This window comes from Meleagris gallopavo, chromosome 1 (assembly GCF_905368555.1).
Source record: "Meleagris gallopavo chromosome 1, MGAL_WU_HG_1.1, whole genome shotgun sequence".
NCBI classification, from domain to species: domain Eukaryota; kingdom Metazoa; phylum Chordata; class Aves; order Galliformes; family Phasianidae; genus Meleagris; species Meleagris gallopavo.
The window spans coordinates 2,251,618-2,275,063 of NC_139404.1; the positions used below are offsets into that span (position 1 = coordinate 2,251,618).

General features: G+C 42.7%; 2 protein-coding genes and 1 pseudogene across 4 annotated transcripts in view; 2 read left to right on the forward strand and 1 right to left on the reverse strand.

The window, feature by feature from the left end:
* The window catches only part of CHCHD3 (coiled-coil-helix-coiled-coil-helix domain containing 3), a 195,032-nt gene that overhangs the window by 20,822 nt on the left and 150,764 nt on the right, over window positions 1-23,446 (forward strand). For both annotated transcript variants that reach the window (XM_085212975.1, XM_085213047.1), the window contains exon 3: window positions 8,207-8,291. In XM_085212975.1, coding sequence (XP_085069101.1) covers window positions 8,207-8,291 — 85 coding nt within the window. The remainder of the gene's footprint in view (window positions 1-8,206; window positions 8,292-23,446) is intronic.
* Window positions 8,298-23,446, forward strand: part of LOC146545178 (uncharacterized) — a 252,501-nt pseudogene continuing 237,352 nt past the window's right edge. Inside the window, exon 1 of the transcript XR_014880346.1 lies at window positions 8,298-22,525. The product of XR_014880346.1 is annotated as an uncharacterized LOC146545178 (transcript). The remainder of the gene's footprint in view (window positions 22,526-23,446) is intronic.
* LOC109364399 (E3 ubiquitin-protein ligase PHF7-like) lies at window positions 13,641-16,602 on the reverse strand. The gene is made up of 9 exons (XM_085216768.1): window positions 16,557-16,602; window positions 16,160-16,251; window positions 15,968-16,069; window positions 15,586-15,710; window positions 15,267-15,429; window positions 15,069-15,175; window positions 14,758-14,871; window positions 14,485-14,603; window positions 13,641-14,320 (listed from the first exon to the last, which is right to left on the reverse strand). Exons 1-9 carry the CDS (start codon window positions 16,600-16,602, stop codon window positions 13,641-13,643), a joined length of 1,548 nt encoding a protein of 515 aa, XP_085072894.1.

Consider the following 23,446-nt stretch of genomic DNA (forward strand, 5'->3'; position numbering starts at 1 on the left):
ATTTAAATGAGTGTAAATGGATTGAGATCCACATTTACATTGTAAAATAAATACTGTAATATATGCAAGAGCACCTTTGGAAACTAAAATATTAAATAATTTTAAATTATGCACATTTAATTGCATTGTTTTTTGTATTTAATTATTCTGTGAGCTTACTTAGGTATCGCTGCACATTACCAATATTTAACAGTTAGTACAAAATCCTGTCCTTAGAGGCGCACTCTGTGTTTGTACTGAATTCCTGATTGCTGGAAGTGGCTGTAATTCTGAATTGAAATGGAAGAGCTGCAGTATGTGTTGGTAGCTGAATTTGTATGAGTCTGAAAACAGAGTTTATGCTTCAGTATATTATTCTTTAAAAAAATGTTGTATGGTAGGAAGGACCAGTGCACTGTTCACAACAGTTACTTGTTACCTCATGTATACTGCTACTAGCAAACCCAGCTTCTGGCAAAAATACTATTTTTATTTCCCTTTAAATGTTGTTGTTATTCCACCAAAGTTTAGCACACAAATATATATTTTCTGCTGCCTTAATTGTCATGGAAATCATAAACACTGGTTTTAAAACCAAAAATCTTTCTATTCAGTGTACAGTGAATATATATATACATATGTATATATATATATTCACTGTGTGTATATATGTGTGTGTGTGTGTGTGTATATATGTATATGACTTCCTTCAGAACTTTGTTTGTAGAAATCTGGGATAAGATTTCCTTGACAGTGTTACTGATAGGCAAAGCAAACTAAAATATGTAATTTTATAAGAGAGCTTTACATCCCTAGGAGATTGATGGCTCTGAGCTGAAGCTTTTGTGTGCACGCAGTTGTGTGGGGAGGTGTGAATGAAGCTGCCTTGCACTGATTCACCATTGCTCTTTAACCTGGATCTCACATAACCTATTTTGGGAATAGGATGGATCTATGTCTATGGTTAGTCAGTCACTTGAGATAACTTTGAGAATGAAAGTAAAGGCTACAGTGTTTTGATTAAATGAATAAGAAATAATATAAACACTTATTTCAGTCTAGTCTACTGGAAGTTATTGTACGCTGCTCAAGTGTGTGTTCCTTGTTTCGATTTCTCCTGGTTAGAAATGGATTCACAGATCAAATATTTTGTCTTTGCTGTCCTACTTAGACAGCTGATGGTTATTTGTGTGATGTGTGGAATTTAGATATGGTCCAAACTGGAGTGCTTATTAAGTGGAAAGAATAATTCGAGAGTATATGCATATTATCTTTGCATGTTACAGATTTGATTGGAGTATGGGTGGGAAAACGTTTTAATTGCGGAAGACTCATAACTTATTTATAAGCCCATAGCTTGATGTCATGAATCCATCAGGTTGCCACTGTGCTTTCTGATTCAATATTTATGGCTGTTGGTGTGCTGTTAAGAATCTTCCTTGTGACATCTTCATTAACTTTAATGTCTACGAAGCTGTAGTTGCCCTGCCAGCTCCTGAGACAGATGATGGGGTGGAAGCCAGCTTTAGAGTGTGTTGTCCCAAGTGAGGTGGTTAATGCTCATCCTTAATGCACGCGGGGACATAAGAAATGCTTTGTTGGAGCAGATAGATGGTTTGAATGGCCTGATGCTCTGTTGTCAATACCAGGTGCTACAGAGGTGAACACAAGAAATTCTGTAGTGACTGGGGAATGTTCTTATTTTTTTGTAGGGGAAAAAAAAATTCTTGTATTGAAGCCAAATCCTCTGACTCCAATTTATATATTTTATAGTCTGTTGGTGTTCTTCAGTGTTTTACTCACCTTTTGATTTTACTTGATTTTAGTTTGGCTTCAACAATTTGAAGAAAAAGGTGCCTATTGTTCATTTCAAATAATACAAAATCTGTCTTTTAAGTACTGCCCAATCAACTTTTCTGTGAGTCTTTTCAACAGTGTGTTATGGAAGAATGAATAGAAGCCTTGAACTGCCTGTTTTGCATTAGTATCTGGCCTTCTGTCTTCTCTGTGTTGAGTCATTTCAGGTTTTCTTGCCATTATTTCACGGAATATTGGGGATCATCGAGTCCCATCTCAGATCTGGAACACCTAGTGCTTTTCCAATGGGGAAGGGCTGTGTGGTAGTGCCGTATGTCTGCCCGTTGTCTTCTGGTAACTTCTGAATATAGTATCATTACTTCAGCTGAATCTAATGGGAGCTTAATGCCCTCATGTTTCTGTAAGTTTTTGATAGGGCTATGTTGAAAAAGAAGCAGCGTGACAAAGGCCTTTATGTCTCCCTCACTGACCATCTTCGTGTTCTTAGCAAAGCTGAATGAAAAAGATGAATAGATCTGCTGGTTTTCCTTTTTTTTTTTTTTTTTAATTTTGTAAATTCAGTCTCTGAATATTGTTTTCCTAAGCATTCTCTAAAACATGTTTGATTGTACCAAACCTAAGTGTCTCTTAATAACTTAATGCACCTGCCCTTTCAAGAGGACTTAGTTAAGGTGCCTGATGGTAAATGCTGTTTCCATTAATGATTTTTTTTTTTTTTTGAAATCCCAAGACTAACGGGCAGACTCTTACCTCTGCAAGCTAGAAGTTGTTTGATTAATTTGTCTGTATCATATTTGTCACTTCTCCATCTAACCTTTTTCAAGCTGCAAGTAACTAATGTGTGTTGTTTGCAGCTTTCGGTGCTGCCTTCTTGCTACATTTTATTATCTTGTTAAATATTTTTTTCTATAAAGCAGCTTTAAGCAAGAGAATTTATGATTCTTGATCTTTTGATTTGAATGGACAACAAGGACAAAGCAAATGGAAGGAAATATTGTCCAAATACATGAGTTGCATATATCCTAACGCAGCAATCTACAGTAGACCTAGAGTTAGGGTTGCTGTTGTCTTCTATAGAATTTTGCTTGTTGCAAAGCTCTTGGCTTTGGGTCCATGGTGCTGGTAGATGGCTTTTGAGTGTTCCAACAATGGAGGTGCATTTTATTATTATTATTTTTTTTTCTCTGAAGCCTCTGTAACTATTGGGGAATGCTTGAGCTCTTCAGTACCCCTAGGAGCAATCAATGAGGATTGAGGAGCTATAACTACTCCAAGTCTTTTGGACCCTGTGAATATGTATGTTTTATTTTTTCATCTGATTTTCGAAGGACACATAGAAAATGTTAAGTAGATTACTTTATGCACTCCTGTAGTTCTGTGGTTGTTTTTTTTTTTTTCTTAAAGCAAGTATATTACGCTGTAGATTACAGAGAACAGTATCTATCTGTATGAGTGAGATATTCTGGTCTTTTTTATTAAAACAAAGTAGCATCAGTGTGGAAATGCTGTTGCATTTGCATAACTGCTGGTCTGCTTGTGTATTTGTCAAAACCCTGCTGCAGTGTAAATGTGCTGCAGCTTTTATTTTGGACGTTTTCTCTCCTTTCTTTTGGGCACGGCCATAGATTTTAGCTATTAGATAGATGTTGACTGTAGTTTATAGTTTCTCCAGATGTCTTAAGTCTTTGTCTTGAGCGTTAAAGAAGCTGAGTGTACCGAGTACATGCATTGACATGTCACTGAAGTACGTAGAAATGGTTTGTTTAAAAATTGGTGAACTTATCTTTGCTCATCTTCAAGTTAAATTCTGCGTGTGAAGAGGAGGAAATGCATCTTATGTTTGTGGCTTGCTATTAGACATAAATATCTGTATATCAAACAAAGCATTTCAGAGGAGGAGATAGCCAGAAGGAACTCAGGTTCCTTCATCCTGGAGGCAACCAAATGGCAAAGTGTTCTCTGACCATCATTGCTTGGTCTGTGAAGCTCCAGGCAAGAGTTCTTTGTGTTAACTTGACTCTTACACCAGTGTTCACGTCTGTGGTGATGTTACACGGAGCAGGATGATCAGTCTGTTAAGCACTGTGCAACCTGCTGCTGGAGCTGAGCAGGGTAATGAGCCTATTGGCAGTGCAGCTGGTGGTACTCCACTTCCATTATCCCAGAGAGAATACAGCTTATCAGACACCTATCAGCATCCACAACTCACATGCTAAGAGGACAGAGTTATTTCTGGGTAGAGCACTATGGCTTTCAGAGTATAGTTCCCATTACTGACCATCTATCTAAATTGTCCTGTGATGTGAACTGTGCATTAGCACATTCAGACTTGCTGAATACAGTAGAGTTGCATTTTAGCCTCTTGTAGGAGCATAACGAAGCACTAAGGTTAAGTGTGACCTTCCTAAATATAGTTGTCTGAAAATCTTCCAAGTTTCTCTTCTCTGGGATGCAGTTAAAAACGAGTTTGACACTGATTACAGTGTCCTGAAGAACTTGAAATACTAAAGAGATAGGAATAGCTAAGTAATTTTTGGCAGCTGCTGTATGCTTATCGTGTCCTGATTATGCTTATTTTTGCAGACTTACATCTACCATATTGTAATATTCTCCACCAGATTGTCAGCTGTTTGGTTTTAACGTCCTGTAGTCTGAGCAGAGATTTCCATTGCAGGGAAATGGTGTTGGTTTTACCTAGAACAGTTCCATTTTTTTCCTCATTCCCAGTGTAATAAATTAACTTTTTTCTTTCTAAAAGCTTCTTCTCCCAGAACATACCTCTCCTACTTATAAAACTGCAATTTTTTACTGAAACATCATAAACTTCCCACTGGGGAGCTACCTAATTATATCTTACAATAATTCTATTGAGTGATCTATGGCTCCACTTTTTTTCCCTATTAGTATTTGGCAGATCGATGGGCAATCTAATTGATTGTTAAGGTCAAATGTCTTTATTGGCTGACGCCTGAATCTCTTCTTATTATGACTTTAAAGACTATTTTATGGTCTGTTAAAGTTCCTGTATTTGTTTTTGTGCACCAAAGCAATGAAACTCATGATATAAATGCTGGTGAACAGCATTCTTACACAACGTTTCCTGTATTCTCAGGTGCAGTATTAAAAGGATGTGAAATATTGAAGTACAAAACTGCAGTAAGAAACGCTTGATCATGGGTTCTCAGATTGTTCTGTGAATAAGGTAGATGTGATGTGAAATTTTTTTGCTTTTATGACAGCTTAATCATTTCTAAGTGTACAAATGCAGAACCTTAACAGCTTTCATTTTGGCTTGTGTTGCTCACTGAGGTGCAGGGGAGATTAATGTGTGCTGCAGTACGAAACCAGCATCCTTGTGATTGCCTGACGTTTGGCTAAACTTTTTGTCTCTTTGGGTGAGTGTTCTATTTGATCTTTGTTTGGGAATGTACAGGTGTGGTGCAGCAGCTCGGTGTCTTCAAACAGAGGTTGTGAGCATGTACTTGTGTAGCCTCAGATTGGGAAGTAGGGGAACAGTGATGGCAGTCAGTAGAGATAGTCCCAATAAAATGGACACTTGCTTTTCTTCCAGGGTTTGTAGTAGTTTAAATATCTGTTTAAATATATTTACGTTTACCTCTGGATTTTCATATATAATTTGACTTCAGAGTTTTACAGAAACTCACTTTACAGAATCACAGATTCAGGCTCACAAGTGTCCCCTCGTCCTTTCCTGTTACAACTCCATCATCTGAGTAAGCTTTTGCTGTGTCTGGCAGAATGGCTATCGATTTCTTTACTTACTGCTTTACTTAGATTGTTTATAACTGAATTAGTTGCTCAGGATTCCCATAGAGTCAATGAAGCTGCTTCATTCATTCATAAAACATCTACTTTAGATGAGAGAATTGCACACTGGGCTCTTTTAACTGTAAAAGGAACGTGGGCTAATGATGCTGGATAGATAATGTTTGCAGATCAAACTGACTCTTGAAGGCAGCATCACAGAGATCACGTTTGTCATTGGCTTTTTTGTACATCCTTTTGGTTCACAACGTCTGAGTGCTGCCTAATGTAAAACAAAAAGTTGGTTCCACAAAGGAGATACCAGAATTGGAGACAGCCCTGATTTGTGTTGTGATTTAGAGGCACCCTCTAAAGCACTTTAGCTGAGAAATTTGTTCCAAAAAAAACCCAAACCCTAACACTCAGGGTTGTCTTTACTTAAATTTGATGCTAGTTTGGTGATTGAAGCACTTTGCTGGAGTATGTATGATATATAGACTCAAACCTGACCGTCTAAGGAAGTCTAAACTGAAAATGTTCCACTTCTGGGTAAATCTACCTCTTTCTTTAAATTACTTTTTAAGCATTACCTGAAAGGCAGATGTCTCATTCTCCTTTGCCCCAGTATTTCCACAAGTTTCTGACTGCTGACAATTGTTGAGTGCTGTCGCTTTGCATAAATACTTAATACAAACACAAACTGTAAGGGCACTGCTTTATAACTGTTAACATGCAATTGATTCCTGCCTTAAAATGCAGTTGCTGTCTTACAGCTACTTAAGCTAGTGTTTTCGTTTCTATTTCTGAGAAGGTTGTACTACCTTGAATTGAACATCTATGTTTTGGTTTTTGGAGTGAGACTGCATGTTTTGTTGCTCTGTGGGTCCAGAGAATGGAATTTGAGCCAGCTGCTTCATACGAGTAAGGAAACTTTCCTGATGCCTGTACTGGAAGATTTAAGTACTGTAGAGTTACTTTTTTATATATATACTTATATTGTGTGTGTGTGTGTGTGTGTGTGTGTGTACACACTTGTGTGTGTATGTGTAACTTTCTATATATAAATAAAAGGTCACTCTTAATTACTGCTACAAATCAACATTGTCTGATGAGTTAGCAGCAGAAGTTGGTGCAACTTTTGGTTATGAAGCCAATGCATATTCTGAAAATGGAGAGCATTGCTCATTCTTACAAGTATTTACAAGTATTGCTCAATCTTAACAGTATTTGATTTGTTTCATTCCTGCTTTGCTTGTGTCAATTTGCCTTTGTATGGAGAAAAAGATGTACGAAACTATCTCAAAAATGAGCAAATGTGTGGTTGGTTTGTGTTCTGATTGAAACAACCTTTCCTCTGGAAGTCTACTGAAACATGTTTAATTGCTACAGCTTCAGTTGAAGGAAGTAAATGCAAAATTTCTGATCTCTACAGTTGCTCATGGATGCACAGATTGTTCATATTGAATAGCATCAGTGTAGTAGCTTGCAAGACCAAGCACTTGAATATCAATTCAGATTGGATATTAGGAAAAATTCCTTCTCAGAAAGAGTGGTGATGCATTGGAACAGGCTGCCCAGGGAGGTGGTGGAGTCGATATCTGTGGAAGTGTTCAAGAAATGTGTTAAAGTGGCACTGAAGGATGGACATGGTTTAGTGGGCATGGTGAGGATGTTGATTGTTAGATGGGATGATCTTAGTGGACTTATGGAGCTTTTATGATTCTGTGATCAAAGCGTGATGAAGGGAGGCTGTGAGTGCCCTGTCCTGGAGGTGTTCAAGGCCAAGTTGGATGGGGCCCTGGGCAGCCTGGTCTGGTATTAGATATGGAGGTTGATCCTTGGGGTCCCTTCCAACGCAAGCCACTCTATGATTCTATGAAGGGAGTTTTGTGGGTTTTTGTTTGTTTGTTTGTTTTTGTAAACAGAAATCTCATTGAATGGCTTTTGGTAGACTTGCATGTTTTTCAAGCTCGTGGATCTTATAGTATATGTACTTATACTACTTGTGTGTGGGGAAAGTTAATTCATAGACTTGAAGAATTTGGTGCCCTGCTTTGTCAGTTCTCATCCAGACTTTGGACTCATTCATCTGGCTGAGTCAAAATAAAATAAATGCTTATTCCATGCCCACCTGCTTAAGTGAAATGAAGAGAATTTAAGGCAAAAACTTTTTTCCATCAGGAGAGACTAAAAATATCGGTACGTAAGATGTTAGAAATGCTCTGTTGTTGAGGAAAATATATGTATAAAAATACTTGATTAATTACATAGGAATTTATTTCCCTCTCTTTCATATGAGTAAAAAGCATGCTTGCCTTTTCTGCTTAAGGCTCAGATGTTTGCCCTGATTTTACTTCAAATGTGTATTTTTTTTTTAAGTAAAATGTCCTTAATTTAACTATATCACTTTTAATTTAACTGTATGCTTTTTCATAATTTTCAGAAGATACTGTTAATGGGAAAGTTGTTTAATGAGTATAATTTTTAATGGCTCTCTAGCATTGTACATTAAAATTTGAAAGGCGGTTAAATCACAAGAAAGCACTTTGTTTTATAGAAAAAATAATGTATTATGCAGTTGTTTCTGTAATTAGGAATATATTGTGCTCTGTTAACACTTCATTTAATTTTCTTTTAATTGTAGTTAATGATGAAGAACTAAAGAAAAGAATTGCAGAAGAATTGGCATTAGAACGAGCCAGGAGAGAGACTGAAGCTCAAAAGAGAAGGTTTGTTTGTTAATAACAGTATTTGAAACAAACGTACTTAATGTTTTTATTACTGCTATTTATCTATTTATTATAAGCAGTTAAATTTCGTACCCTCAAGACAAATGGTAGATAAGACCCTGGGGCTATATATCCAATTTTGATATTAAATACACATTAAAAGCAGCAAATCAACTGATACTACCTTCTCAACATTTTGTATCAATTTTTACCTGACTTCTTTTGTCTTTTAAAATCAATTTTCTTAACTTCACTTTTTTCTAAAAAAAAAAAAAAATAATAATAATAATAATTGTGGAAGGATAGCAGTAGGGAGCACTGTCCGGGTGGATTACTTATAATCGCTCTGTTTTAAGTCTTCTGTTTGATCAAAAGTACGTTTTTAACAGCAGTTAAAATAGTAGTTACTGTTATTTCTATGAATTCTAGATTTCTCTGTATTGCAGAATATTTTCAACTGCTTTAATATTTACTGTTACCACTTTGAAGACACAAAGTATGGTAGTTAGATGGTTTACCTGCAAAAAAAAAAAACCCTTTCTGATAGCCCTTTTGTATGTAAAACCATTACTTTATTAGTTGTGTATTTTCAGAGACTGTAGAGATTGTAATTACTGTGAGAGACTTCATAGAAACACACGGAACGTAGCTGCAGAGCTGGGGTGTAGCATTTTAAAAATACATTCCTTCTGTTGAGTTTGATGCTGGTAATTATTAGCAAGTAAAAACTTCCAGTTTGAATTGGACATCAGTTTGGCTGTATGGTGAACTTGGTGGATTTGTGTGGTAATTCATAGTTTCTTTCAGTGATTTTGTTAAAAAGATAATACAACACGCAGATCACAAATATTAACCTACTCATTGTCTTCTCCTCTGAGAATGGTAAGAAAGACTCATTATGATGGATTTTAAAAATTAGGGTGTAATTAGTGCTACTTAAACTGTCTGCATATATAGCAGTTGTTTTCTACACATCATTATATTGTTATTTAATTGTGTTAGGCTGATGGAGTATGTAATTAGCTAGGTCTATATAAATGCCCAAGAAAATGAATCGGGCTTTTTTTTTTTTAATCAGCAGCAAAGGAAATCAATATGTAATAGAAAAATCTCTCCTCTTTGAACTGGACTTTGACAGGAAAGCTTGTGTTGTATTCGAGCTGAATGTTGGTTGCTTAGAGTTCATCTAAACATATTTACAGTATGGAAATGTTTGTTTTGTAACATAAGTATTTTGTCCCTTGACACTTCTCAGTGATTTTCATCAGGTTTTCTGTAGCTCAGTTTCTGGTAGTTGGGCATTGGCCTGTGGAAGGTAGGGAGCAGGCTGGCTTTTCACACACCTGATCTGTTTTACAGGGGCTATTGCTGTATGGCCAAGGAATGTGTTGTATTTATAGGATTATATAAAATCTTCACGTTCTCTTAAAACTGGTTTGAAGAGTCTGTGCTTTTGAAATATAAACTATCAGACTAAATCTAAAACAAAAATACCAAAATGAAAATAACATTTTAAAAGTCTTGTTAGCAGCTTTTGCATCTTTTCTAGGTTGTTTTTTTTTTTTTTTTTTTCCCTAGAGATAATCAAGAATTTCTTATTTTACTTTCTACATACTGTATATGATTAAAATAAATACTTGGCTGGAGTGTAAAGGCTCTTGCCATGTCTCATAAAATAGATTTAAAAGATGGAAGTGTTTACTTAGCTGTTACTTGAGGTGTTTTATGGACTGAACTCTGGTTGAAGTTTGTGTTGTTAAAAACATTGAAGAAGCACTGTAGCAAATGGAGCTGTTCTTCTTCAGAACATGTTCTGAGAGTGAAGTTTCTGCTGCTATGCCGACCTCATGAAGAACAGATTTCTGTTGTTCAGATTCAGCATACCTACCCCTCCTGTTCTATTCCGACTGAGAAAGCAATCTCTCCCGAATTCAGGGGCATGAGGAATGTCTGTGCAGTGTTTGTTTGTTTTGTTTTTTGTTTTTTTCTTAAGTCGAGATCCATACTTTCAAGTGGAAAAAGCCTGCAATTTTCTGTACAACTCAGGTATCTATCAGTCTTCTGGACACTTATGTACTTTTAGAGCTGATATAATTTTTCATCATTACTGGACTTCAGTTTTGAAGCAGAAACTTAAGAGCTCAGTGTACACTGTTCAGGTAGAACGTTTTATGCCTTTCACTTTGGTGCAATGCAGAGACTTCTAGGTAATACAAACAAGAAAAACCTAAAAAGACTCCTTTCATATTTAGTTATGTAGTAAACATGAAAGAACATTAATGCAACGTTGTAAGATGGAACAAAACCTGTGTTCCCATCTGTACTGTGCTTAAAACATATTCTGTTTATACTGGAATAAAATTGTTACAGAACAGTTGTTAGCATGCATAGGGTATATTCCAAGAGCAATTGGAAGCCATTCCAGTGTTCAAGAGCTTTAGACCATTATTCAAGTCTTCAGAACCTGCAGCTCATGGAAGCAATAACAGAGTACTTTGTTCGTTGTATCAAACGTTCACAAATCATATTGTTTTCCAGGTAAGGGTACCACATCTGGAGGTTGATAGTCCTGCTTGTGGCAGAGGGGTTGGAACTTGACAGTCTTTGGGGTCCCTTCCAACCCAAGGCATTCTGTGATGTTAATCCTTGAACACATGAAAAAAGGAAGTGAAATGTAGGCTTCGTAACCTGTATAAAGGATGCAAAGTACAAATGCACCGGTGTTGTTTAAAGCTGGTTGGATTGAGAAGGATGGTATCTGATGTCTGTGCTGATAGCACATTGTAGAACGGTGATTCAGTAGCTCTTTCAGCTTGTATTTCAGGCTCTTTGGTAGGCAAGTGAGCAGAATGAAGCCAGACCTCTGCATTTTGATGAAAGATTTGCTACTTTTAACTGGTGAAAAGCAACTTGGAATGCTGTAGTTCTAGTGTTTAAATTTTTGTAAGAGTTAAGGTAGGGGCATAAGCCCCATAATTAGTTAATTTAATGGATACCATAGTATTAAAAACTACTTTGCTTTGCACTTTGAATACATTAAAAAAAAAAAAAAAGAAATTGATAACCTACTATTTTTTTCTTGATTATCTTTAAGTCAGATAGTGATGGTAGGTGATGCTGATATCTTTAATGTTTTTGGTAAACATTTTATGAAATAAATAGAGAAACACAAAGATTATGTACTTAGAAAGTGTGCATATTCATTCCCTTCTCAAAAACAGTTTTGCTATCTTTAAGTAAAAAATTAAACATAAGTAAACTTGTGACTATCAGTTGTCCAATTCGGTCTAATGGATAATTTCAGTACTGTTTCTGTATGCATTGGATCACCACATTTTGATCAGATGGCAATGTGTAGTATATCCATGTAAGACTGTGAAAGATTATTTTTTTTTTCAATTAACTTGCTATGTAGTTTATTTATTAATACATACATATACAAATGGTTAAAATTTCCCTGAAATTATGATCAGTCTCTCCAGGATTTTCTTCTCTTAGAATCTGCAAGTATGTAGTGGTTGTGGAAGCGTCGTAAATTAATGCAAAAGTTAATAACTACTGTCATGAAAACATGTGTGGCTTGTAATCTGTTGATGGAAATTGAAGTGCTGCCAGTGGCTGAATTCCCTCATGTTTAACCATTCTGGGCCAGAACACCACCTCGTCTCACATATTGTTTTCCCAGGCCAACTAATGGACAAACATTTCTGGAAGTGCTTTACTAAAGCTGCCTTCTGGCTGAATTTCCTCTGGGAGTTTATCTACTTATTTTGATAGACTGGATGAATACAGTCTTTGTCTATGGAAGTACTTTTTTATTTCCATCTCTTTAAGTGAAAGCAATGTTTATCCTCTCAGAAAAAGGCAGAGTTGTATGTGGAGGAACTTCCTCGGTGGAGGTTGGGTATTTAGTCCTTGAGTCTGACCAGTAGGTAATCCTATGCCCTCTAATCAGTTCTGGAGATTAAGAATGTGTAAGCAGTCCAGAATTTTGTAATGATACCATATTGACCAAAAACCCCACTGACGATGCAAGGTTCATGCATTGGTTTTCTTACTCAGCTCACTTGTTGTCTCTCTCTGTGGCTTTAGAACATGAAGAAAGTTTCCTCTAAAGAGTTAATTCATTTAGAAAAGTTAAGCTGAATTTTATTCCATTGCAATGGAACTTGTGGTGACTGCGTTAGTAGATGTGACCAGTTAATGTGTTGGAGCAACAATGGTATTATAATGCTTAAGGTAATTTACAGGTTGTAATACTATTAGTATTAAGAAAAATAATATAGAAATAATACTGCTATTACACTTCAAAATTACTAGAGAGCTTAGTATTATGAACAGAATAGGAAAGAATAAAGTGTGTTATTTCCCCTAGATTAAGAATAGCATTAATATTCTCATGGTCTGTTTCCAGTTCGTGTCAGTACCTACGATTAGGTCGCAATAATACACTGCTTTTATAATGTTTATTATTTAATGAAAACAAGTCGTAGCCAGTACCTCAATGATGTATTTGTGGCTTATTGAACAATTACTTGAGCATGTTTAATGGCTTTGATAATGATATGACATTTGTTATTGCCTCTGGTGTGTGTGTATGTATGTATATATATATATATGGACTCCACAGAAGAGGTGAAAAAGCAAGCTTTTCTCCTCTGTTAAATACCTGCCACAGCCTGTTAGACGTCCCTGAAAGAGAAGCCCCCTATAAGAGAAAATCATAAAATCACAGGGTCGGAAAGGACACAAAAGAACATCTAGTCCAACCGTCCTCCATCTGAGGAGGAGAAAACCCTGTGATCCCAGCGCCTTAGTCTGCCCACATCAGGACAAGCGGGGAAAAAGAAGCTGACAATGAAATGTGTGTGGGATGGTAGGGTTTATTGTGTTGGACACTTGGGACTAGAGCCAGCACATGGTACTGGCCCACGGCTATTTCCATGCCGTCTATTTTCAGGCTAATTGTGCAGGGGAGCGGATGTTGGCTCCGATCTTAGACCCAGGAGTGACTTCATGCCTGGGATAACCCCCCTGTTGGAACTGCTTCCATGTCATCTATTTCTGGGATGATTGTTGGGTGGGGGGGAGGGGATCGGCAGATCTTGGATCGATGTTGCACCCAGGAGTGACAACATGCCTGGATAGACCGCACTGTTGCAACAGCTTCCATGAGATAATTCTTGGGGCTGGCTGTTTGGGGGAAAGTAGGGGGCGGGGATGCTGGTGTTGATGTTGGATCCAGGAGTGACTTCATGCCCGGGATAGCCCCCGCTGTTGGAACAAGCCATCTTTTTTTGTGCTTATCGGGGGGTGATGTTATCTTCGATGTTAGACCCGGGAGTCACTTCATGGCCGAGATAGCCTCTGCTGTTGGGGCTTTCTCCTGCAGCCTCCTCTGAGCCGGCCGTGGACATTTGGGGCTCGTTGTGCCACTGAGGAACGGCTTCGCGTGCGGGCCTGCCGTGGCTGCCTGGGCCGGTCCGCAGTGCGTGAACGCTGGGGAGCCCTCACGGACCTCTGCGTTGCCGCTCTGGTGGTGCTGCGGGTTCTGCTCTGAGCAGCTGGAGATGGTGTTCGCCTGCTGCCTCGAGGTCTTCTGGTCCGGCTCTGGGATCCTGGGGCCCGACCTTGCAGCGGGGAGCGGCTTCGTGCGCTCCTTGTTCTCCGCTGCCTGGGACGCCTCCTGCGCGCAGCTGCTGTGGCTGCTCTGGAGGATCCCGATCTGCCCCGTCTGGTGGAGACGCGGGAGCTGCTTTCAATGGCTGGGGTGGGTGTATGGCTGCTCCCATGCTGTGCGTGGTGCTGCTCCACTGTCCCCTGATGGTCAGGAATATGGGAGCAGATTGTCCCCAGCTCACTGGTCTGGCAGCTGAGCTCCGGCAGCTGGGACCTATGTGATGGCCCGGACGCTGCCTGGCTGTTGGGGCTGGAGCAGCTGTCCTCAGGCTCCTGGGGGCTGTGGGATGACTCCAGGCTCTGCTGTCTGGCAGTGCTGAGTGCCGCGAGCTCCGAGATGGCTCTGGAGGCTGTAAGGGGAGGCGGAAGGTCAGCAGGAGGAACCTGTAGCCCCGGGTAGGGACAGGCTGCCATCCCTCGTGGAGCAGAGAGACTCTGGCAAAGCTGCCCCGAGCACTTGCTGCCAGGCCTTGCCTGGCCCCAGCCCCGTGCCACGCGCCTCATTGCCTCTTACCGGTACCCAGGCCAGCACATCTGTCACAGTCCCACATGTTCATTCTGATGCTTGAGCGGGAGCACTGTCGGTGGGTGCTCTCCGCTCCACAGGAGCTGCACAGGATCAGCTGCCAGGGCCTGGGGAAGCAAGGGGGTTGGGCTGTGAGGACTAAGTGAGCCAAGCCAGGGAGTCCCCGACACATCTCTGCTGCTCAGTCCTTGCTCCCCCAGCCTGTGCTGAGGCTCCGTGAGATCCCCCATGGAGCCACAGAGAGCTGCTGCGGTAACTCACCCCTCTTCTTCTGCCAGCTCCCTGCCTCCATGGTAAAAGCACATGATGGCATCACAGCGCCGGTGCCTCTGTAGAAGTGGTGCGTATGCACGGTTGTCCTCCCGTGCTGGTGTTCTACAAGAGAAGGGAGGGAAAGTGATGAGGCCCCAGCGTCCCCGGCATCAGATCCAAGGTTATCCCACCTCATCCACCCTAACCCCATTTCCAACTTCTCCATGAGGCTGGGACACAAGCTCAGGTGACAGCCAAGAGCCGAGACACTCCCTGGGCAGGCCCGGCACTGCAGCAGAACTGGGCAGAAGGACACCAACCTGTCTGGGATTTGGATCCCAATGATGGACATCTCCATACGGAATAGGGTGTTGTCTTGACAGACAGGGCAGCGGAAGCACGCCATGCCATCATTCAGCGCCTGTTGCTGCAGGAGAAGAACAAGCAGGGTGAGCGTGAGCAGTGCTTGGTGCTGCTTAGCATGAAGCGTGCCAGCAGGGTGAGGGGAGGACTCCTACCTGGATGCAGCCCCGGTGGAACCAGGCATGTTTGCAAACTGGGCACGCCAGGGTGTGGTAGGATGCGATGTTCCCCACGGCCTCCTGGCAGATGGCGCAGGTGGTGCCTTTTGCTGGAGCTGTCACTGTTGTCTGTCGAAGGCGGTGCTCAAAGCAGAAGGACCTGGGGGAAGATGGAAGGGATGGGCATGCTGAGAAGTGATGGGTGGAGGGCAGAGGACCACGCAGGAGCCCCAGGCCCTGTCTCTGGCTCTGGCAGGCTGCTGGGTGCTGTCGCTGCGGGATCCTCCCTGGCTTGGCTGCTGCTGACAACCCTTACCTGTGCTGTCCAAAGAACTGGGTGATGCATTGCCCGTCCTTGGCACACGGCAGATGGAAGCTACGTGCACATCCGCTCTCAGCACAGGCGATGGCAGCGCCCCTCTCTCCACAAACACAGCATTGCTGGAAAGAGCAGGACAGCCCCATCAGCAGCAGGCTCAGGGCCTCCACAGCCAGCCCCACACCTCTGGGCAGGGCACAGGATGTGGGAATTGCTTGGTCACACTCTACAAAGCCGCCTGGCGGACAGGGCGCATCTCCAATCACAGGACTTTGTCCTGGAGGCGGTTGGAAAGGCTGCAATTGCTTTCTTTGTGTCCAGGCTAAGCTGGTGTGAGCCTCTTGGGACACAAGTCTGCCTGCTCCGTTCAGGTCCTCACCTTCTGGTTTGCCTGCTTGACCGTGCGTGCGAGGACTGCAAGGTCAATGCCCACAGTTCCCTCCTCCGTCGGTCCTTTGTCAAAGGAGATGTTGGCAAAAATCTGTAGGAGAGAAAAGAGCAGGATCTCATGAGGACAGGAACGAGGAGAGCATCCACCAGGAAACAGTGAGGATTGCTCAAGGGAACTCACCAAGCAGAACTCATGGACCCAAAACCAAATCTGATCAAATATGCGCCCGAAGGTGTCCGGGTTGACATCTGCCCGGCCACACAGCACGCACACTGCAGAGGAGAGAGCAAAATGTGAGCAGCGGTGAACAGCTGGCGGGGCCAGGTGTCCCTCCCTGAGGGCTGTCCCCAGGGTCCTGCTCTGTGCCTGCCGTGCTGGCTGGAGGCGGTGGAGGGGAAGGGGCCATGGCAGGCCCAAGGCAGCCACAGCCCAAGCTGGGCCCCCTTGCCAAGGAGCAGAGGGGCCCTGCCCCATGCCTGTCTGGGAGCTTCTGCCTGCCCCTTCCTCCCCTCTCAGCTCTCAGCTGCAGGCAGAGCCCCAGAGCTGGGAGCTGGGCTCAGGGATGCTGTGCTCTCACCTGGCTCTTGCGAGTCAGAGAACTTCCGCTTCCTAGCATACATCATTTGCGTCGACGGTGAGCACTGCGAGAGTCCCTCCTCTCTCCACGCCTCACCAGGCCGCACTGACGCTCGGCCTGAGCCCGGCAGCCTTGCTCTGCTCCAAGCTTCACGCGTCACAATGGCCACTCCATGACACCCATTGTGACATCACCGTCACCGCCTCATGGGCGTGGGCCCTTGGCTTCCAAGCAGGAGGGTGGCAGCTCCACCAAAGGTTTCTCTGGGCAACCTGTCATAGAATCATAGAATCATAGAATCGCAAGGTTGGAAAGGACATACAAGACCCTCTAGTCCAACCGTCCTCCCATCACCATGACTACCACAAGCCACTAAACCATATCTCGTAGCTCCTCATCCAGACGCCTCCTGAACACTGCCAGGGTCGGCGACTCCACCACCTCCCTGGACAGGCCATTCCAGTGCTCAACCACTGTCATGGTTTTATGGTTTTTTTTGGTTCTCAGTATTCCGCACCAAAACATCAGGCAGTGTACTGGGAGTTAAAGTGTTAATGCTCCAATTCCAGGCACCTATCCCTATACATTACGGAAGTCATGGGATCTGGCCCTTCCGGGTGGGGCGGTCTCTTACTGCCTGGCAGGGGTGCTGTAGGGTGCTTTCCTAGCCATTCCAAGCTTTTCAGGTTTGACTCGGTCTTGGGAACTCTCTCTCCTTCCTTATTTGATTTATTAGTCTCAATTTTGATCAGATTGTATTATATTGTGTTATCTTGCATTCCAATATCATAGTTAGTAAAATAAATTTTTCTCCATAGGTTGTTGCCGCTGTTTTTTTTCCTCCCTTTCTTCCTTCCTTCTCATTTTGTGGGGTGGGGGGGGAGGGCAGTGGCCTACTGCCCCCCTGTCACAGGCTTAGATTGATCTTGTTAACTCCGTGACAGGTTTTTTGGTGGAGAATGCGGGCATAGCTGCTTTTTAGCTTTTAGAACGAATCTCTCTCTCTGCTCTTAGAGAGCTTTGTTAGAGAGCATTATCGGTTGTTTAGGTTTCTGTGCTGGAAAACTTGACCTTGAAAGCTAGGCGTGCTGCCCGTATTCTTGGATATTTGTAAACTTTGAGCACTGCTTAGTCTGGGTAGTGCCTTTTTTCTTTTTTTTTTTTTTTTTTTTCCTCCCTCCTCTTGTTAGTTTCAATTCATTAACCCCTTTTTAGTAGACACCAGCAATGAACCCACTCTTTATCGTGGGGGCACTGTGTAAAGGATTAAAAGCCACCATGTTACTCGCAACCTACTGGCGAATTATCAATGTCATTATTACTTGTTGTGGAATTGTGTTCATATATAACCACCTAAGGGCACTGACGAAGACACCTGCATGGTACCTATATGCAGTGTGGTATGGTTTGAATTTTGACATTTACATCCCAGATGGAATGGCTAATTTTGCGAACAACATGATGTTCAGACCAGTCTCTAGGCTTTCTTCTCGGTTTGTCACATGATTTTTGAATCTCAAATTAATACTCATGTTGGTGTGCGTGCTATTATTGTGCATGCTATTGTTTTCCCAGAATGTATTCCAACACATTCATAATAAAGAGAAGGAGTCTCCTCCAAAACCAGAGAATGCTGTCTGGCAGGGAATATAGAGGGGTTTAGGAAAGATCTTAGAAGCATGGGGACCCGCAATGACATGGGATTTTATTCTTGAACACCTGTGGGATCCTGAGAAACTAAGTCAGTATTTGAGTCAGGGACAATGCGGCTTACATAACTCTAAGGAGGTACAACTTATTTGGGGTTTGGCTTGTGCTTACCGCGCCCTATATGATACTATTCTGGAGAGAGAGAGTTTTCAAGCTGAGGTTCAAGCCAAAATGGGGAATCTCCAAGTCAAATCTGATCAGTTACAAGAGACACCAGTAATAATATCAGTTGCTCCCGTGGAAGGCAAGAAATGGAAACGAGTGTCCACGTGTCTTGAACGGAAAAGAGAAGAAGCGGAGGAGGAGGTGGAGGAAGATCCAGGCGAGGGGCCCTCCTCAGAACCACCACCATCGCGAAAAGCAAAAGGAAAAATGAAGAGACATGCAGAAGAGTGATGAAAAGGAAGGCTTTATTACTACTTGTTGGCCTCTGAAGATGACTGAAATCCAAGGCTCAAGAAAGGAGTTCACACGGGGCCCGAATGAAACTCTTGTTTCCTGGTTGCTTCGTTATTGGGACCACGGGGCCAATAGCTTGTTTCTAGATGGTAATGAAGCTCGCCAACTAGGAGCCATTGCCAGAGATCCAGCTATTGATAGAAGAATTAGTCTATGTTTGGATGAGGCTGCCTCTCTCTGGGAACGAGTGTTAATAGCTGTGAAGGAAAGATATTGCTTCAAAGACGGCTTGAAGCCTGTGATGAAAAGATGGGATACAGCTGAAAAGGGTATCCAGTATTTGAGGGAAATGGCTGTGGTGGAAATGTTGTTTGACCCTAACTTTGTTCCTAACCACCCACGACAAGACCGCAACCCTGAGAGAGTGAGAACGACGCCTGAGATATGGCAGAGACTCATAACAACAGCACCAGACAGATACGCTGCTACATTAATGTCAGCTAATGACAGATACCAGGAACAACAGAGAATACCCTTAGTTTTTGAATTGATTCTTATGCTCCAAAACTACGAACAACAGCTACCCCCAACTCACGTTTCCATTGCCGCCATCTCACAAATAACGGACCAACTGAATGAAATGCAGGAGCAAATGTCTCTACTGATTAATCGTGACAAACCTGTGGCAGTATCAGAAACACTCGATGAAGATCAGGATGATCAAAAGAGTCTAATGAAGGAGCTGGTCAAACTAATGCGAATCCAACTAATTAATGATGATGAACCTCCCTGCTCACGTGCACCATCAAAAATCTCAGCTATTAAAAGACAAACGCTTTCCAGCTCCAGTGAGGAATAATACATCGCGAATTGCCTTGTGGCGTTACCTATGTGACCATGGAGAAGACATGAGGAAGTGACACGACCAAGCTACTCCTGTGCTACGAGCACTGGTGAGAGAATTACAAAGCATATCAACCACCAGTGCAGTTGCTCCAGTTATCACAGGTAATGAATAGAGGGGCCCTGCCCTCAGTCGGGGGGGGGGAAAGGGATAATCGAGTATATTGGACTGTGTGGATTCAATGGCCTGGCATGTCAGAACCACTGAAATATAAGGCACTGGTGGATACTGGTGCACATTGCACTCTGATGCCCTTGAGTCATGAAAGGACAGAATCAATCCATATTTCTGGAGTGACTGGAGGCTCTCAAGAATTGACTGTGTTGGAGGCCGAGATAAGCCTCACTGGTAAGGACTGGCAAAAACATCCTATTGTAACTGGCCCAGGGGCTTGATGTATACTAGGTATTGATTATCTCAGAAGGGGGCATTTCAAGGATCCTAAGGGGTATCGATGGGCCTTTGGGATAGCTGCTGTGAACATAGACAACATTAAGCAGCTGTCTGTTTTGCCTGGCCTGTCAGAAGATCCGTCTGTTGTGGGGTTGCTATGAGTAAAAGAGCAACAGGTACCAATTGACACAAAAACGGTGCACAGGCAGCAGTACCACACCAACAGGGATTGCCTGATCCCCATTTATGATTCGTCAACTAGAGGGTCAGGGAGTGATCAGCAAAACTCACTCACCCTTTAACAGCTCCATATGGCCAGTGCGTAAAGCCAGTGGAGAATGGAGACTGACGGTGGACTACCGTGGCCTGAATGAAATCACACCCCCACTGAGTGCTGCTGTGCCAGACATGTTAGATCTCCAATATGAACTAGAGTCAAAGGCAGCCCAATGGTATGCCACCATTGACATTGCTAACGCCTTCTTTTCCATTCCTTTGGCTGAAGAATCTAAGCCATAGTTTTCTTTCACATGGAGCTGTTTGCCCCAGGGGTGGAGACACAGCCCAACCATTTGCCATGGGTTGATCCAAACTGTATTGGAACAAGGCAGTGCTCCTGAGCACCTGCAGTACATTGATGATATCTTTGTGTGGGGCGATACAGCAGAAGAAGTCTTCACAAAAGGAGAGTGAATAATCCAAATTCTTCTGTGTGCTGGTTTTGCTGTTAAGCGGAGCAAAGTGAAAGTTCCTGCTCAGGAGATTCAGTTCCTAGGTATAAAGTGGCAAGATGGCCGTCGTCACATCCCAGCAGATGTGACTGACAAAATCACTGCCATGTCTCCACCCACTAGCAAGAGAGAGACACAATCTTTTCTGGGCGCAGTGGGCTTTTGGAGAATGCATGTTCCAAACTATAGCCTCACTGTAAGTCCCCTTTATCATGTGATGCGAATGAAGAATGAGTTTACATGGGGCCCGGAGCAGCAGCAGGCTTTTGAACAGATCAAACAGGAAATAGCCCGTGCTGTGGCCCTAGGGCTAGTATGAACGGGACAGGGTATAAAGAACATCCTCTACATGTTGCTGGAGAGAAAGGTCCCACTTGGAGTTTGTGGCAAAGAGCCTCAGGAGAGACCTGAGGCCAACCCTCGGGATTCTGGAGTTGAGCCTACAGGAGGTCGGAAGAGGGCTACACTCCAACTGAAAAGGAGATCTTAGCCGCGTATGAGGGGGTTCGGGTTGCTTCTGAAGTAATTGGTACTGAAACACAGCTCTTTCTGGAACCTCAACTGCCAGTGCTGAACTGGATGTTTAAGGGAAAGGTTCCCTCCACCCATCATGCAACTGATGCCACTTGGAGTAAGTAGATTGCGCTGATTACGCAATGAGCATGGATGGGGAATCTCAGCCGTCCAGGAATCCTAGAGGTGATCATGGACTGGCCTGAAGGTAAAAGGTTTGGATCATCAACAGGAGAAGTATCACGTGCTAAAGAGGCCCCACCATACAATGAACTACCAGAAAATGAGAAGACATATGCCCTGTTCACAGATGGATCGTGTCATATTGTGGGAAAGCATCGCAGATGGAAAGCTGCTGTGTGGAGCCCCACACGACAAGTTGCAGAGGCCACTGAAGGAAAAAAGAGAATCGAGCCAATTTGCAGAGGTAAAGGCTGTCCAACTGGCCTTGGATGTTGCTGAACGGGAGAGGTGGCCAATGCTTTATCTTTACACTGACTCATGGATGGTGGCAAATGCTCTATGGGGGTGGTTACAGCAGTGGGAGCAAAACAACTGGCAAAGAAAGGGTAAACCTATTTGGGCTGCTGAGCTGTGGAAAGATATTGCTGCCTGAATAAAGAATATGGTTGTAAAGGTGCTCCATGTAGATGCTCATGTGCCCAAGAGTAGGGCTACTGAAGAACAGCAAAATAACCATCAGGTAGGCCGAGCTGCCAAAATTGAGGTGGCTCAAATAGACCTGGACTGGCAGAACAAGGGTGAATTATTTCTAGCTCGATGGGCCCATGAGACCTCGGGCCGTCAAGGGAGAGATGCAACATATAAATGGGCTAGAGACCGAGGGGTGGACTTAACTATGGACGCTATTGCACAGGTTATTCATGATTGTGAAACATGTGCCATAATCAAACAAGCCAAGAGGATGAAACCACTCTGGGGGGAAGGTCGATGGCAAAAGTACAAATATGGGGAGACATGGCAGGTTGATTATATCAGCTTGCCACGATCTCGCAGTGGTAAATGTTATGTGCTTACTATGGTGGAGGCAACCACTGGGTGGCTTGAAACATATGCAGTACCCCATGCTACCGCCTGAAATACCATACTAGGTCTTGAGAAACAAGTCCTGTGGCGACATGGCACTCCAGAAAGAATTGAGTCAGATAATGGGACTCATTTCAAAAATTCTCTTGTAAATACTTGGGCTAAAGATCATGGCATTGAGTGGATTTACCATATTCCCTACAATGCACCAGCCTTTGGTAAAATTGAACGATACAGTGGGTTGTTAAAAACTATGCTGAAAGCAATGGGAGGTGGTACATTTAAACACTGGGAGAAGCATTTGGCAGAAGCTACCTGGTTAGTCAATACCAGAGGATCTATCAGTCGTGATGGTCCTACGCAATCCGGCTCCCTACATACCGTAGAGGGAGATAAAGTCCCTGTTGTACATGTAAAGAACATGTTGGGAAAGGCAGTTTGGGTTCTTCCAGCTTCTGGACAGGTCAAACCTCTCCGTGGTACTGTTTTTGCCCGGGGACCTGGGTCCACTTGGTGGGTAATGCAAAAAAACGGGGATGTTCAATGTGTACCACAAGGAAACTTGATGCTGGGGGAGTGCAGTCGATAATTCTATGTATATGTATATAGACATGTGTAATGCATTTTAATCATTTTTTGTTTATTCATATATATGTATATATATTAAGCATGCTGCAGTGATGTAGAATAAGGGGTGGAATGTAATGGTTTTATGGTTTTTTTTGGTTCTCATTATTCCGCACCAAAACATCAGGCAGTGTACTGGGAGTTAAAGTGTTAATGCTCCAATTCCAGGCACCTATCCCTATACATTACGGAAGTCATGGGATCTGGCCCTTCCGGGTGGGGCGGTCTCTTACTGCCTGGCAGTGGGTGCTGGAGGGTGCTTTCCTAGCCGTTCCAAGCTTTTCAGGTTTGACTCGGTCTTGGGAACTCTCTCTCCTTCCTTATTTGATTTATTAGTCTCAATTTTGATCAGATTGTATTATATTGTGTTATCTTGCATTCCTGTATCATAGTTAGTTAAATAAGTTTTCCTCCATAGGTTGTTGCCGCAGTTTTTTTTCCTCCCTTTCTTCCTTCCTTCTCATTTTGTGGGGTGGGGGGGAGGGCAGTGGCCTACTGTCTGCTGTCACGGGCAGAAATTGATATAGTTAACTCCATGACAACCACTCTCTGGGAGAAAAAGTTTT

Excerpts from the sequence above, each read along its gene's own strand:
- LOC109364399 (XM_085216768.1), bottom strand. The coding sequence starts at position 16,602 with ATGATGTATGCTAGGAAGCGGAAGTTCTCTGACTCGCAAGAGCCAG. Across the intron at positions 16,252-16,556 it reads CTCTGACTCGCAAGAGCCAG|TGTGCGTGCTGTGTGGCCGG; the intron begins GTGAGAGCACAG and ends TCTCCTCTGCAG. Across the intron at positions 16,070-16,159 it reads GGGTCCATGAGTTCTGCTTG|ATTTTTGCCAACATCTCCTT; the intron begins GTGAGTTCCCTT and ends TCTCTCCTACAG.